Source organism: Orcinus orca, chromosome 2 (assembly GCF_937001465.1).
Source record: "Orcinus orca chromosome 2, mOrcOrc1.1, whole genome shotgun sequence".
Classification (NCBI taxonomy): domain Eukaryota; kingdom Metazoa; phylum Chordata; class Mammalia; order Artiodactyla; family Delphinidae; genus Orcinus; species Orcinus orca.
The window spans coordinates 187,765,465-187,782,790 of NC_064560.1; the positions used below are offsets into that span (position 1 = coordinate 187,765,465).

Consider the following 17,326-nt stretch of genomic DNA (forward strand, 5'->3'; position numbering starts at 1 on the left):
GCTCAATTTAAAATCCCTCAATTTCAAGGTTTTTTCAAAGAATGTAACAAATGCATTCCCTATTTTACCAAATTCAAAATCCTGAATATTGGGTTTACTTAAAAATGGGGGCGGGAAGAAAAAAATGGAATAGGATGAATATTAGAGAGCCGATCCCACTGCAAAGTGAATGCTATCATTTTACATATTTTTAATCACACTGATCCAATCCATTAAAAACCAAAAATAAATGCTTCCACTATCTTTACAGTAAGCACTAATTTAATTATATTCTGTTACTACAGCTATTACATTTTCTATCCAAATTGCATTGTACTTTTCTAGCAATGATATGAGCTATCTCAATATGTCGCAGGTATTCTTGTAGTCTGAGAAACAGTAAGAGGTGAAACACAATATGAACATATTACTGTATAAAATGCTTATAAAATGTCATTCCTTCTCTCAGCCAGAAAAAGGAGATACAACACATTAGGTCAATCATTAGGAGAGTAAAAGCCCACAAACAATGAATGCATCTGTGTTATGCATGAATCCGGCTCTCTTACATGTCTACTAGAATCTGAATAATTGTGTTTTACTGAATACACATTTAAAGGAGAAAGCCATCCCTTAGAAAAAAAATTCTAGAATCACTCAAACATAACTTTACTGGCACGGTTTCGGAATCTATCGTGAGGTATTCCAAGTGAAATTTAAAACTCCTCATTTTTCAAGCTGGCCTGTTACAACTAATAGGTTTTAAAATGATGAACAGCCACAGAACCATAAAAAAGATTCCATTTTATAAAACCAAAGATCGTTCTATATGAAATGAAGTTTCACTTTTAAAACATCATGCATTTGAAAAAAAAATCATATACTCCTGGAAGCAATGGGCATTTTCCATGAAAGAAAATGTTACTGGGACACAGCAGCAGCACAGAAGTGAAATATACACTGTCAAAGAAAAGCTGGTTTGCTATTTGGCAAATACAGAGCTTGTTTCCATATAATGGGTAGGAGAGAAGGGGAGGGGAGACTCCAAGATTATGTTCAGGAAATTAGGAGAGACAAAACAGAAGTACGGTATTAGAGCATGTAAATAATCACAATTTATTATCTACTTTTAAGATCCCTTTCTACTGAAGTGCAGAACTTTAAAAGGCAGTAAGACTGTGGTTAAAGAAGCATCTCAAACCACATCTCCTATTTGCACACAGTAGGACAAAAACTCAGGGGCTAATAGGGCAAAAGGTATGGCTTCCGATGGAGTCCTTTCGGGGGCGGGGGCTCCCAAGATCACCCTCAAGTTTGATGATTTGCTATTTTTTCCTCTGTCCTTGGGTCAAAGTATTTGGAGAGAGAGAAATAAATGCCTCTTGATGGCAGGAGAGTCAAGCCGCTTTGCAAAGGCCAGCACCAACAGTGGGCGGGGAGAGGACTGGTTGTGGCCATTTTTGCAAACAATCGACCACAGCAATCTGTGAATGCACGTGGCCATTTTACAGTGAACCGTGTCTCTGAATAATACGGCTTTGGTGGATTAATGTGAGATCTGTTAACTCACTGAGTTCGATGTGAGAGATGTGCTATAATGACTGTAAAAATTGCTATCCTCATGCATGCATAAGGGACATGGAAACTTGCACCTTGGGGTGTACAGCAATGTTCTGAAGATTGTGAGGGGTCTAATCTCCCTCCACCCCTGAGCACCTGTGAGAGACAGATCACACACAGGAAGAGCAATATAAGGCAGGTAGCATGCACTCAGAGCAAAATGAGAGGTTGGGAAGCTACCGTAACAAGCGCTGGGAAGAGGGGGATACTCACTGAGGAATGGACTGACCAGAACACGATAGAGGAGGAACCCGACCTCAACCTGAGGGAGGAGCAGGGCTCACAGAGCAGGGAGCACGGGAGGGGACATCCCAGAAAGGAGCTATCATGCACAACGGGGGCCACGCGGAAAAACAGCAAGATGTGTTTAGGTAACTAGTTCATCGCGAAGGAAGTGAGAACAGAAGAAAGTAGGAGCCAGAGGGTAGCCAGCCTATGTGAATACTGAGTTAAGAGTTTGTTCTTACAAATGCTGGTGAGGGTGTGGAGAAAAGAGAACCCTAGTGCACTGCTGGTGGGAATGTGAATTATGTAGCCCCTGTGGAAAACAGTATGGAGGTGCCTCAAAAAACTAAAAATAGAATTACCGTAAGATCCAACAATTCCACTCCTGGGTATATACCTGGATAAAATGAAAAAACTAATTCAAAAAGATACACGTAACCTGATGTTCATAGCAGTGCTATTTACAACAGCCAAGACATGGAAGCAACCTAAGTGTCCATCAACAGATGAATGGATAAAGAAGATGTGGTACATATATACAATGGAATATTACTCGGTCACACAAAAAAAAAGAATGAAATTTGGCCATTTGTAGTAACATGGATGGACCTAGGGAATATTATGCTTAGTGAAATAAGTCAGAAAGAGAAAGACAAATCCTGTAGGATATCACTTATGTGTAGCATATAAAAAATAATACAACTGAGTATATATGCAAAACAGAAACAGGCTTACAGATATAGAAAATAAATTTGTGGTTACCATACGGGAGGGGGAAAAGGAGAGGTGTACGTTGGGGTATGGGATTAATAGATACAAACTACTATGTATAAAATAGGAAAGCAGTAAGGATATGTTGCATAGCACAAGGAATTATAGCAATTATCTTGTAATAATTTACAATGGAGTATGATCTGCAAAAATACTGAATCACTATGCTGTACACCTGAAACTTATATAATATTGTAAATCAACTATACTTCAATAAAAAAAGAAATTCTGGCCTTTAGCCTCTACACTTAGATGTAAGGCCTAGACCCCTGGACTAGGGTAATGGGAAGAGGGCTGACAGCACAAAGACACTGAACAAGCAAAGTGACTTGATTTAGAGCAAGGACAGAAAAGGAAAAATCAATGGCTGTGAGAATGAATCTGAGAAAATCGTGGTATCACTGACAGAAATAGAAAGAAAGAGCTGACCTGAGGACAAGGATAATGACTTTTGATTTAAATATGATGAACTGAAGGCGGTAACAAGCAACTTGAAACATTTTCAGCTATGCGCTGTGTGACTTTGCGAACATTATTTAACCTCTGTAAGCTCAGTTTTCTCATCTGTAAAATAGGAATAATAATAGATGACTGTGAGGATTGAGTGAAATGATGGCAATGCCCAGCACTCACTAAAGCACTCGAAAAATGACAGATATTTTGGCCATCATTATTATTCATCTTATATTTGACAAATTGCCCAATAACTCTTTTTTTGTCACATGAACTGATGACTGATACACCTCTTATCAGGGTTTTTTTGTTTTTTTTCCCAATACAACTGAGATAAGTCAAAACACTATTCTAATTGCAGTCCTTGTAAATTTTCCACAGCATTAGAGACTGAGCAATTTACAACCTGCAGAAGGCTCCAAGTCTATGACAAATTCATCACGGCAAACCATTAAACCTAGTATGTCAGCTGATCCAGCTGGATTAGATGTGAACATCTGATGGCTACGGTTCTCCCTATGAAGCAGTAGGTTTATGGGGCTTCTTTACATTGAAAACATGGAAAGAAAAATTCTGTACATGATTTAATAATAATTTGCAACATATTAAGGATCGCTTTGAGATGAAAGTTTTCTGTTTTGCTTTGTTTGGGGTATAAGAAAATAAGATTAAAGAGAATAAGATTCTAGAGTAATAATGTAGCCATGAAGGGTACATTAGCAATGGGGAAACTGAGAGAAGGTAACTTCCAAGTAAATCTGAGAATTTAACATTGTAATTATTAGTAATGCTGGGCAGTGAAACACAAATATTTATCATGTACATGGTAGGTGCTTAATAAATAGTTGTTAAATAATGCTGAGTGAAAGTGATGATGGTGATCGATGACACTGATGATGAGATTGATGATGATCAGTGAAACTGACGAGCAAATGATTTGCTTGCCCTTTCCTTCACTTCTGGCGATTAGTTCACTGTGCTATTAATCATAATTTTCTTTAAAGAGTAAGTAAACAAAAGGTATGGAAACAGAGAATCAAGGTATTTAAAGCTAGAAGTCCTTTAGGAGAAGAAACTGAGGTCCAGGGAGGTTAACAGACTTGCTTAAGTCAATTCCCTATAACATGAGATCCGAGCCTGAACAACTAACCGACAGCCCTGCGCACATCCCACCACCCCACGATGGAGAAGAAAAGAGTTACGGAGAAGCTCAAGCCAGTCAGTTCTGTGATTGGTTTGAAGATCTAACAAAGGGGTGAGATGAGTATACGGATTCTGAGAAACAGCGACTTCAATTATTTAAGCCATAAATGTTTCTCATTATGATGTTTAAACAGATCACGACAGGCTAAAATACAGATTTTTTTTTTTTTGCCATTAATGCACCCACATTTTATAGCATTGAAGTATGAGGTTTTTGATTTTAAAAAAAAATAAATTTAGTTATTTGTTTATTTTTGGCTGTGTTGGGGTCTTCATTGCTGTGTATGGGCTTTATCTAGCTGCGGCGAGCAGGGGCTACTCTTCGTTGCGGTGCGCAGGCTTCTCATTGCGGTGGCTTCTCTTGTTGCGGAGCATGGGCTCTAGGTGCACGGGCTTCAGTAGTTGGGCTTCAGTAGTTGTGGTACGCGGACTCAGTAGTTGTGACTCACGGGCTCTAGAGCACAGGTTCAGTAGTTGTGGCAGATGGGCTTAGTTGCTCCGCAGCATGTGGAATCTTCCCGGACCAGGGCTCGAACCCGTGTCCCTTGCACTGGCAGGTGGATTCTTGACCACTGCGCCTCCAGGGAAATCCCATGAGGTTTTTGATATTTTTATCAAAAGATTTTATGACCAAATTGTCAGAAATCAGGGAATTTTATAAAAAGGGTGTTACAATTTAGCTTAAGTGTTTTCATATATCCACAGTCTTAGGTCCATGAAAACGCTTATAGCCATAGATTATATAGCTCTATTTTTGACTGCAAAAATTTACATGCTGTCCAGATCTTTATTCTACTGAAATTGAACTGGAAAAGGCCCTTAACTGAAATTCCTTCAAAATTATAAATTGTAGTAGATCTGACTGAGAAAGAGATTCAAAAGCACATGGGGAGAGATGTAAAAGGGAAAGAAAGGCAAAGATTCTCCATGTGTATGCCTATTTGTGTTTCCAATCTGGAGTCAGAATGTCTGGGTCAAAACCAAATTCTATCAGTTACTGTGATCTTAGCCAAGTTACTTGGCCGCTCTGTGCCTCAGTTTCCTCATCTGTAAAACAGGGGTAATAACAGTAGCCACCTCGTGGGGTTGCTGTGAGGGTCACAGTTAAGACAAGCAAAGCATTTAGAATGGGGCTTGGTGTACAGTAAGCACTCTGTGTGTTAGCTCTTTAGATCACACCCTCAGGTCTACTCACCTTTCCTGTTCCATCTCCTACTCTCTTCCGCCCACTCTTTGTCTATGCTCTTCTCTCTCCTGGATGCTTTCCTTCCAGGGATTCTTCAAATCCTAACTCAGTTGCTAAGTTCCTCGATTACCCTGGCTGGAATTAAATCCTCTCGCCTCTCTGTTCTTCTACAGTAGGTACCATTTTCTACTTACAGTCACTCTGTGAAAGACTGTCCCTGTCTGATTTGTTCCTGTAGCCCTGAAAGTACCCTTCTCAGTGTCTTGCACATGGCATTCAGCAAGTACTTGTGGAATAAACCAATATATAGGGAGAGTTGTCTTCTCCTGCCTTATCAACTGGTAGCTGTTATTATCACTATTATTAAGGAGGAAAGGCAGGTCCTAGGAGGCCCAAACTACTGATGCAAAGCTGAGGCAAACATCATGACTGTCTTTTGGAATAAAGCATAATTTATGAAATGCAAAGCTAATTTAATTTCATGAAAATTCAGAGAATTTCTGGAACAAAATCAATGGAGAATAAAACCTTAGGTTTGAAAGGAAGCCAGATTGGTCACTACCCGGACTGGGAAGGGCGTAGTATTATTACTATCATCTCTCGATTACCCACTGTGAAGAGGCGTGGCCCTTTCAAGATCAATCTCATCTGCCTGGGGCAAATTATCCCTGAAGTCAAAATCCTTTTATGTTCTCTGCTTCTTTCTCTCCGACAGTCTAGACACCTTCATAAAATCATTAATAAACAGTGAGTGCCTACTATGGGACAAGCAGAGTGTTTTTCATGCATCCGCTCATTTGATCCTTCAAACAACTCTATGGTGTTGGTTCTCTTAATATCTTAATATCAGGAAACTGAGGCACAGAGACATTAAATAACTTTCCCAAAGTTTACTCGCTACTTCAACTCATCTTACTTCAGTCCATCTCCCCACATTTATTGTCCTATATGGGAGTGGGAAGGGGATCAGTGTGGAATATCTGGAATATTCAATTGCTGGTGGGAAAAAGGGCTAGAAGGATTCTTCAGGGGCAGGTCAGGTCTGGTCTGCTAAGGGCCGGGCAGGAAGTGCCAATCTTACAAACTGCAATGACTTTCAGGGGTCAAAGGAACCCAATGAACTCAGGCTAGATCCCCAAATCCTGGGGGAATCCACGCTGGTAGGCAAAGCAATGGACTCTCTGGGCAATGGTAATATAGGGACACCAGCAGACATTCCAGGTGACACAGTCATTTCAGAGCAAGAATCAGCCAGGAGCTGGGAGAAGGTGGAGTCCTGATCGTCAAGACAGGAAGCTAGAAAAGGGAAGCGAGAGTCTGGGACAAGCCTTTGTGTTAATCAGGAGAATGTAGGAAGCTGGATGTGCTGAGCTGGACTCACACTGTGGGGTTAAGAAGGTGAGTTTGAGCCAGGGGTCGCTGGGATCAACCCAGATAGAGGTTATTCTTCACACTGTAATAGGAGACACCAGGTAAACCACAAATCCGACCCTGTGGCTTCCCTACTTAAAACATTTCAATGGCTTCCTGCTGTCCTTAGGATCAAGTTCAAACTTCTCAGCAACTTCCAAGGCCATTCGTGACCCAGGCCCTGCGTGCCTTTCCAGTCTCATCAGTCTGCATTTACCCTTCTGGCCCCACCCACCCAGGCAAACAAAAATGAGTATATTCAACAGCAGACTAGCTATAGTTAACAACCCTTAGTTATTCAAAGGGCCAGTCTCCCCTGCTGACCTCTGCGGATACACTCTGCCTAGAACATGCTCTCTCTTCCTCTGCCTGGCTATTTCCACCCTTCAGGTCTCCCATCAGCCACCACTCCCTCTGAAGTCAGCCTCCGTGCCCCTTCCCCAGCCTGCAGTCAGCAGCCTTCCTGTATATTCCCACAGTGCTCTGTAGTCACCTTTCAGGATTGACCATCTTGGATTCTGACCACCTATCTCCCCAGCTAGACAATAAGCTCCTAGAAGGCAGGGCGGTGTCTGTCTTGTTTACTTTTATATATTCCCAGTGCCTGCAATGCAGTAGATGCCAACAAATATTTGTTTCCAAAACAAAGAAAGAGCACAGGACAGAGACACCTCCTCTAGAGATCAGGGTGCAAAGAGAACACAAGAGTGTGTGGTGCTCATTAAGTGTGAGGTGAGAACCATGCAGCCAAGCAGGGGCCCAGGGAGGATTTGGAAACGTTATCAAATATGTAGGGAGGGTCTAAATTTCAGTCACTGATTTGAAAGCTATACACAGTGTGTCCAATGCAGTCATAGAAATACAGGGGTCCCTTGAGTGCCCAGGTCACCTTGGGTGTTGACAGCTTCTCACAGAAGACATGAGAGTCTGACTCCAGAGTTTTTATCACGTGGGGAGAAGCAGGAAGAATGACAGTGAAGGGGAAAACACAATATTCAGAAAAGTTAAACTGTTATCTCTTTGGAACTGGCATGAGCCTGCTAATAAGCAGCCAGGGAAAAACAAAGAGGTAAATAAAGAGAACCGGGAACGCTGTGGTATAATATCTGAATGTGGCAAAGGGGAAACCATAAAGACCATTTTGTTTTAATCATGAAGAAAAGTGCACCTAGTTCACATGCTATGGATCAGGCTCGGGGTGGCGGGGGGAAGACAAATTAATCTAAGGCTATTCATTTTGTGATAGCTTAACGCAAACAACTTTTAGCAACATTATGAAGCCAGCTAGTAAAATAAATAGAAATGAAGTCCAAGGGATTTAAAGATGAAAAATTTGGGGGGTGGGGAGAAAGAACTGCACAAAGCAAATCGGACAAAATACAAGGCTAACCAAACAAAAGCTGAATCATATAAATAGGCATTGCCGTGTGCCCTGGAGGACTGCCAAGGAGAGTGAATTTCAACAAAGAATGCTTCTGCTACCAGTCTGGAAAACTTCAGTTCCAGGAAGGTGGGAGGGAGGCTGCAGCCATTGCTGAATGACACTGGGGAGTGTGGGGCGGGGAGGCAGGCTCGGTAGACAAATGCTGGAACCTTCCCCTAGCAAGCCATGAACAGGCAGCTCACTCCCTCTCCATGCCCTCCCATGTACCCCACACACACCCAGTTATGAGAAACAAGCCCACGTCTTAGATGAGAAATTGGCAACAAGGGCAGCGGCCTTCTCTTCTCCATTTGCAGATCAAAAGACCACTGTAAACACCCCTAGGCTACCATGCTAGTATCCAAAGGGTTGAGATGAACCCAGTCCCTGAAGCCCAAGTCAGAGGAGGCATTGGCAATTATCTGTGAACTTGGATGCTGGGGACAGAGCCCCGGGCCCTGTGTGGAAGAGTCCTAAGAGCAGTACTGTAACCCTCGCAGTGATAACCGTCACCACCACCAGAACAGTCCCCCCTGCCTGAGTATTTATCCCTTGGCAGGCACAGAACTAGGCCCTTTGCATGGATTATCCCTGTGAAGCCCCCCCGCTCAGCCCTTATTTTCTTAATTTTATAGCTGTTCACTCTACAGATAAGGAAACCAAGGCAAGTTAAGATACTGATACTTTTCAAAGGTCTCACAGCCAACAAGCAAGGGAGCAGGGATTTAGATCCACACAGTTATTCCCAGACAAGCTCTCTTAACCAATAAAAATAAAACCCAGTAAAAGAAGGTGGATAATCAACAAGCACTTATTAATGGTGGGCATGGTGTGTACTATGAACTCTGCTAGGTTAAAATGGGTAAAATGGTTTCTTTTAAAAAAAAAAAGAGGAAGACTAACTAGAATTCCTTTTACTTAATCTGTAAAAAAATTCTTGAACTTTATTAGCCTTCAGAGAAAAAAGGGTCCCTACTCTAATATCTACCACAAGGCTCCAGTAAGTATGTAGGTTGCTCAAACCCCTACAGAAACTAACAAAACAAACCAAAAGGAGAGTCGATAACATCTAGCTCAGTGGCTTTTTTGGGATTGGCATTACCCAAAATGCAGACTTAGCGCCAAATACCGGGAGACCTGCGAATCTGAAGTTCCTTAAGATTTCCTTAGCATAGTAATGCTTTCTCCTCAAATTTCTGTATTGCTGCTTTATCGAGATCTCTGTACATTAATATGTGCTTTTTAAAAAATATGACCTATTTTTCCAATGGGACTGAGGGGGAAAAATCACAAATGCATATTTAAACCCATAGAATATTTAAATTCTCCCAAATCTTATCATACAGTTTTAGTACTTTCTTTTTGAGATGAAAGATAAAAACGTGTGTGTATGATTAATTGTCATGATGAAAGAATACTGGGCAGTTGCTTAAGAAACGAGAACAACAAAGGAATAAACTACTGCAGGCATCACCAGGACTGGAATGACACTGCTCTGTGTACTCGATTTCCATGGCAACTAGCAATGGGAAGATGAATGTTTCATAGTCACTCCGCTCTGCGGTACACGTCTATAAATCAAACTTACATAAAGAGCACAAGATTTCTGCTGTGGGCTGTATGCAGAGCCGGTTTATTTTCCTGTTACTGTATAATTATGGAAAAGCAGCACAGAACAATGAGGTCATCTTGAGTGGGGAACAAACTCAGAAATTACTAATACACCTGAGGCATAGAATGCCATTCGTCTCGGAGGAAACCAGACACAGGCAAGGCAGACGGCGAATGGAAACCCTGCCTGCCTCTGTCAGGTATGGTCCTGGCACTCATCTGCTCTGGCTGAGAACTGCATGTTGCGTACCTGGCGTGGGCTCCCTCCCGCTGCTGTGCTCTGAAACGTATGTAGGGGCACCTTAGTTAACTGCCTCCCGAATGAAACTGCAAGGTTTCATTCTGATAAACTGGGCAGAAATGATACACCATGTTTCGTATGAAAGTTTACTGAGGCTGAACAAGCATGCACTTGTTTTTATTTACACCCCAAATGGCTCGTCTTGTAGAAGTCAGGATGGAAAATTAATGCTTTGGCATTGAATTGGGAGTCAGAAGGCCCAAGTCTTGACTCTGGTCTATGTAACCTTGGGTAAGCCATGAAGTTCAGGTAGCTTCCATTTTCTTAGCTATGTTACGAGAGACGGTGGATGTGATTTTTAAAGTCTCTGCCGCCATCTGCTTCCATGATTCTGTATCTTGAAAACCCAAAGGTCTGAATCAATCAGATCTAACCAAAGATATTAGTTGTACTATCCCTAAAAAATATATATATATATAGATATACCTTACACAGTTATACTTTTAAATTCTATACTGGCTAAAGTGCCTAAGTCATAGTGTTTTATGATTACCATTGCATTGAAGCTTTCTTCTGATTTGTTTCAATTTTTCAAACACAGTATATGCTCTGGAAAACTTAATGAAACCATCAGAGTTTTTTTGTTTTTTGTTTTTTTTTTTTTTGCGGTACGCAGGCCTCTCACTGTTGCGGCCTCTCCCGTTGCGGAGCACAGGCTCCGGACGCGCAGGCTCTGCGGCCATGGCTCACGGGCCCAGCTGCTCCGCGGCATGTGGGATCTTCCCGGACCGGGGCACGAACCTGCATCCCCTGCATTGGCAGGCGGACTCTCAACCACTGCGCCACCAGGGAAGCCCAACCATCAGAGTTTTAAATGCAAAAAAAAAAAAAAAAAAAATTGTTACAGATGATCCTAGAACTGATTTTTATGATATAATATAAACAATATTTAAATTTAAATAATCTTCCTGTTACCTAGATAAGGGCTGCCTATCAATTCCTACCAAATGGGAAGCGTCCCGCTTCTTTTTTTCGTATAATTAATTTATTTTTTATTATTTATTTATTTATTTTTGGCTGTGTTGGGTCTTCATTGCTGCACGCGGGCTTTCTCTAGTTGCGGCGAGCGGGGGCTACTCTTCGTTGCGGTGCACGGGCTTCTCATTGCGGTGGCTTCTCTTGTTGCGGAGCACAGGCTCTAGTCACACAGGCTTCAGCAGTTGTAGCGTGCGGGCTCAGTAGTTGTGGCTCGCAGGCTCTGGAGCACAGGCTCAGTAGTCGTGGCACACAGGCTTAGTTGCTCCGCGGCATGTGGGATCTTCCCGGACCAAGGCTCGAACCCGTGTCCCCTGCATTGGCAGGCGGATTCTTAACCACTGCGCCACCAGGGAAGCCCTGCGTCCTGCTCCTTGAAGTTTGCAGCTCTCAGAGACATGGTGAAGCTTTCCTGGACCTCATCTTTGGAAGAGTCATGCTCAGTAAATTTTGTGGAACAAATAAATGGATGGATGAACAAACTCTTAGTAACACCTTTGCTACACCTTTCAGAAATCTTATATCCCCTTCCCCGATCTTACATGTTTAGGCAGATTCAGACCAACACATAAATATCCCCAGGATAGACAGGCAAATATCTGAAAACCAGGTATAACTAGATGAGTATCTGTTTTGTGAGTCTGTGAGTCTACAAAACCCTTGTGAAACTTTATAAACTAGAAACAGCTCTTCATTAGTGGAGCACCAGGCGTGATCAGACACAGAGAGGACCTCCTGTGCTAAGGCCCTGGCTGAGTCCAGGAGTACCATGGGGGCTCAGAAGTAACGGAGTCACAGTCCCTGTCTCACGGGAGGGAAAACAACACCCAAAAGCACCCGGTACCTTATCTAAAGCTTACACCACCTCTGGGGAAAAGACGTCATTATCCCCGCTTTACAAGTTGGGAAAACTGAGCTATAGAGAACTGATATAAGTGACAGTTATGAAAAATGTAGGGATATTCAAAACCTGACTTCCTGAATTGATAGGCAGCCCTTATCTAGGTAACAGGAAGATTATTTAAATTTAAATATTCTTTATGTTATAAAAATCAGTTCTAGGATTATTTGTTTAAAATGGGTTTTTGTTTGTTTGTTCGTTTTATTGGGGTTTTTGCTTTTTTTTTTTTTTTTTTTTTTTACTTTTTAAGACTGATAGTTTCATTAAGTTTTCCACAGCATATTCTATGTTTGGAAGATGGAAACAAATTAGAAGAAAGCTTCAGTGTGATGATAAAACCCTAAAACACTATTAATGAGGTGCTTCAGCCAGTACAGAATTTAGAAGTATAATTGTGTAAAGTATATATTTTTAAGAATAGCACAAGTAGGGGATTTCCCTGGTAGTCCAGTGGTTAGGACTCGGTGCTTTCACCTCTGGAACCCGGGCTCAATCCCTGGTCGGGAATTAAGATCCCGCAAGCAAGAATAGAACAAGTAACAACTTTGGTTAGATCTGACTGATAGATTCAGACCTTTGAGTTCCTGACTCCAAGACCTCTGTGCTCTTCTGACTGCAACTCAGGACACATTGGAGCAACAGACTGTTGCTCTACTGGACTTCTTGGGCACTAAAAAACAAAGTTAAACAAACACACCTAGCCCCTAAAAAGCCCAGTAATAGTTAAAAAAAAAAAAAGTAGTAATAATATAAAACAATATTTCTTAAATCTACTGTGCTAGCCCACGTTATGTCCCGCACTTCCATTCCCCAGTCAGCAGGTTAACGGCTATTTCCAGGATGGAGCCAAGTGTTATACAACCATGCAATTTCCGATACGTGAACCTTATGGGAGCCAATGACATCTTTACAGAAGTTTATTAGAAATGTATTCTGCCGTCAGAGACACTTGGTTTGGTTCCTAAGCTTAGAAGATGCAGTAATTTGGGCACACATTTTTGGCACTGATTTTTCAAAAATTAATAAAGTAACATTTATTAAGAAAGCCTCCAGGTTAACCTCCTCGCCTTCCAATTAGTTTCTTATCAGAGTTTTTAGCACCACCAACTGGTTAAAGAGATCAACTACAAATCTGCTTGGCTCTCAATCTGCTTTGTTCATAAGAGGATCATACATATATTTCACATTTAATTTATGTTAAAGTAATTTATTTCAGTCACTAAATAAAATTAGAAATGCCTTTCCTTGTTAGTCAAATAAAAAATAATCCACTTTGGCTTTTTCACTTAAAAAGAAGGTACATTTTGCTTAGTAAGTCATTAAAGAAAACTAAATCTACCCACTAAAGCTAATCTGATTTACTCTACCATAAACTCATACTCAAAAAGCAAAGACTAAGAACTACAATGAAAATTAGAAACTAAGAGAGCGATAGCAAACTAAATGGTATTGAATACTATGTGAGTCTACAGTGTCTATATAAGACATTAATTTAATTGGAAATAAAAATGATTGAGGAGGTAATTTCACATTTTTAAAAATTTGAGCTTTTTCTATCAAGATTCCTGACTTAGAGATGAATGCTGCCATGTGACACATGAATATTTACTGCCATTTATCTTTCCCTCCTGTTTAATTGAACCACATCTAGCAATGGATGGTGTACACAGATTGCGGTTCAAATCTGATTTCTGTACAATGAATCAATTTGTGAAACTATGTATTCCTGAAGAACTAAGTCCAATTTTTTTCCCCAAAACAACCAATTTGTGGATACAAGTTGTCTTTGAAAAGTACATCCAGCCACTTGTTGTCATGACACGTTTGTAACGGGCAGAATAAATAGCACCACACTATAACAAATTTGGTCACCAAGAGAAACTTCTCTACTAGACAATGTACAAGAGGGAAAGAAAAAGAAGCTTCCATCCAATTTATTAAATTTGACTCTGATAGCAGAGTTCTGTTAAAAGCTTTCTGCTTACAGTTTAAAACTGCTGTAATAATTTCACGATGATAGCAGTTTAAATCTCTACACAAATGGGTAGTCAAGTTCATATATTTTAAAGCCTGACTCTAAATCTGCAATTGAAAATCCAGTAAAGAAGATAATTTGCAACAGACCCAGATAAAATTAAGGACCAGCAGCTGCCCTACCCCATTTAACACACAATTTCAACATGTGTACTTTGATCTTCATTCTATTCCTCTGCTCATTTATTTACTCATTCATTCTTTCACTCATACATCCATTGAATATTCTCTCTATTTAACTGCAAAGACAGTTAAATTTCTGCAAAAAGGGAAACAAGAATAAGACTCTTCTACTGTCCCCTCCTCTCCTTGGATGCCAGCCTTGATATGCCGTCTCCAAGGCACAGAAGATTTCCATTTGAAATCATGAATGGATTACCAGGAACCTTAACAGTAAGAAGACTTGGGTTAAGAAAAGCATTTTATAACTTTTATTGTTGTTGCTATACATGTTCTTTAACATGACTCTTGAATGATACTTAAAGCTAAGTGTGTTTAGACATTTTAACTGTAAATTTTGTCTACTCTACTATTATTATTAGACAGCAGTATTCTTAAATCAAAAAATACAATTTTGAGATGTAGCAGAAACATCTGTCCATTAACAAGTACCAGCAACGTGACTGCCATCAAATTAAAAAAAAAAAAAAAGTTGATTACTTGTCAATTTCCTACGACTTTTCTTCTTTAACCAAAAGATAAAATGATTGAGAAGTCTAAGTCCAGTTTGGCTTGAGATTAGCAATAAAGGTGCTCAGCTTTACCTGTAGAATAGGTATGCATAACAGCTGATGTGTAGATCACTGCATCAATTCAGCAAGGTAATACTAGCAGGTGTTTAATGAATGGGAACTGCCGTCACTGGCACTGGGTTGGCACGGTGTCACAAAAGCTGGGAAGGAGCGAGCATCAAGGGCAGGGTCCCAGGCAGAGTGCTGAGTGCCTTGAGTAGCTGGCAAGAATAAACACTTAGAAAAAGGACAGGGAGGCAGCCTAGAGGAACTTAGGTACGAGGAGTAGCTTTCTAGGCTGCGGAGACTGAAGTTTATCTGCAGGCAGGGAGGTTAGTTATAAACAGGAGAGGGAGTGACTGATGGAGAAAGGTCTAAGAAGAAGGGAAGGGGATGAGACAAGAACAAACGGGAGGAACTAGAAAAAAGAAAAAAACTAGAAACAGAATTGAAGGAAAACAGAACTCTGGAGGTGAAGAGGAAACCCAGGCAGAGGCCATGACCCTGTCCGTGAAGCAGAAGGCAAGGTCACCTGCAATGCACAGCAGTAGGAAAGGTCTGGTACAAATGTGACAGAGCAAGTCAGTCTCATGGTGTGTGACATGCTAGTGAACTGGCTTGGGGTGTTATACCAAGAAGAATTCTGAGTCTCATCAGAAGAGTGTAGGCCACGGGTATAAGGAAGTGACGGTGATAGCACACATGCCAACGATCTGCCATCCCTGAAAAAGGGAATTGAAAACAGATGAGCTAAATTCTCCTGGATGATTTCAGCACGAAAAGGAAAGCATTCTGGAATGACATAGGACCAGGGCTGGGGAACTGTGTACAGAAGATGGGTTTGGGTGGTCTAAACACTTTGGTCAAGTAGGCACAGCGTCTGCCTGACCTGAGAACTTGGTTCCATTCCGGGACAGGCAGCTGGGAGAATCAAGGCAGGCATCTGGGATCAAAGCAAAAGGATCCAGGAAGGTGGACACAGAACTCTGAGATCTTTCAGACATGACACTTGCTGGGAGACGGAGAGGGAGAGTATTGAGTGTGGTGTGTTTGGAGGAGAAGGTAGATGCACCACAGAAAGAAGACAAAGGGAAAGCTCGCTCCAGGCCTCAGATTGGCGAGGAGCAGCTCCAAGGACTAGCGCACGCTCAAGAGCCTGCAGTACAGGACTGCGGGAAGGTCAGAACCAAGGCGGGGGCCTCGGATGGAGGCTCAGCCCAAGGCTTGGGTTAGAAGTGAAGGTAAGGAGGGGAAAGCGGTGTCAGCATTCTTGGGGCTTAGTCGCAGCTGAAGAGGACAGAGGTAGGAGATGTGGAAGATACAGCAGGGGAGGAAGAAGAAAGATGGGGCCACATGAGGGTCCAGCAGCCATGTTTAGCCACTAGGAAGCAGTCCTGAGATTGTACCATTCTTGGTCCTTTTGCGGGGAGGGAAGGGAAAGGTGAGTGACAGGCAGGAGGGAGGGACGGGAAAGTTATGGTTAACAGTATTAGTGCCTGTTCCGCCTCTCCTGGGGTCAGCTTAGGAACAGGGAAAGGCAGGGGGAGGGAAAGCGTAGGAAGAAAGAGATGCCGCTCGAAGCCCGTAGCGCACTGAATTCCTACTTTGCCCTGATCTTCTCCAGCAGCAGGTTGCAACCAAGGAGGGAAGATGAGCAGACAATACTGACAAGCTGGAAATGGTAAAAGATGATGCTAAACTCACAACAACTGATCAAAAGGGTCTTACAAGTGAATCAATGTATAATCCCGCCTTGTAAAGAAGACAATCGTAAATTCAGCCTAGCACTCCCACCCCGGCTAAAGTGATGAAACCTCATTTGTCAATTTTAAACGTTTTTTGCTTTTCCAGCTGATTTGGCAAAATCTTTCGCTATTGTGATATAATTCCAAAGGCAACACACAAAACACAAGGGTTCCTATCAAAGCGACGTGATCTGGAATTCCTGCTACCGTCTCATGTAATAAAATGCTGCATCAGTTTCCTTTTGCACATTTTTGTAAATAGTTCCTTTCATTTATGTGCAGAAAATCAAATGAAATCTCAAATGTAACAATCCAAACCAAACCAATTCATATGAAGAGGGAAAAGCTATATAATTGTGCAACTGGTTTACCAAGAACACTTCCAGGCAGAGCGAACATGCCTTACTTAGCCAGCTTTATGGCAGGCATTGTGGGGATGCAAAAGCATGCCTGGTTCCTACTCTCAGGACGTCCATACTGTTAGAAGAAGTGAGAAGGTAATATTACAGTGATTAAGAGCACAAGCAAATCTTCGTTCTGTTACTCAGCAGGCAGCAGCATCAAGCAAGTCCTCTGACCTCTCCAAGCTTTGTCCTCATCTGTAAAATGGGGACAGACAGAGCCTAACCCAGGAGGTTCCTAAGAAGATTCCTTCAGACCAGGGTCCGGTACACAGTAAATATTCAGCAAATGTCAGTTGCCAGGGTTACTGTGGTTACTATTATTAGATGCAGTACTCTCACAAGTGCTACAGAATT

General features: G+C 41.7%; 1 protein-coding gene across 13 annotated transcripts in view; it reads right to left on the minus strand.

Annotated features, from left to right (window-relative positions):
* Positions 1-17,326, minus strand: part of EFCAB11 (EF-hand calcium binding domain 11) — a 585,886-nt gene that overhangs the window by 532,262 nt on the left and 36,298 nt on the right. Inside the window, exon 7 of one of the 13 annotated variants that reach the window (XM_033418570.2) lies at positions 14,442-14,478. The exons of the other annotated variants lie outside the window; for them this stretch is intronic. Coding sequence (XP_033274461.1) covers positions 14,457-14,478 — 22 coding nt within the window. The 3' untranslated portion in view covers positions 14,442-14,456. Of the gene's footprint in view, positions 1-14,441; positions 14,479-17,326 lie in introns of those variants that run through there. 13 annotated transcript variants of the gene reach the window in all.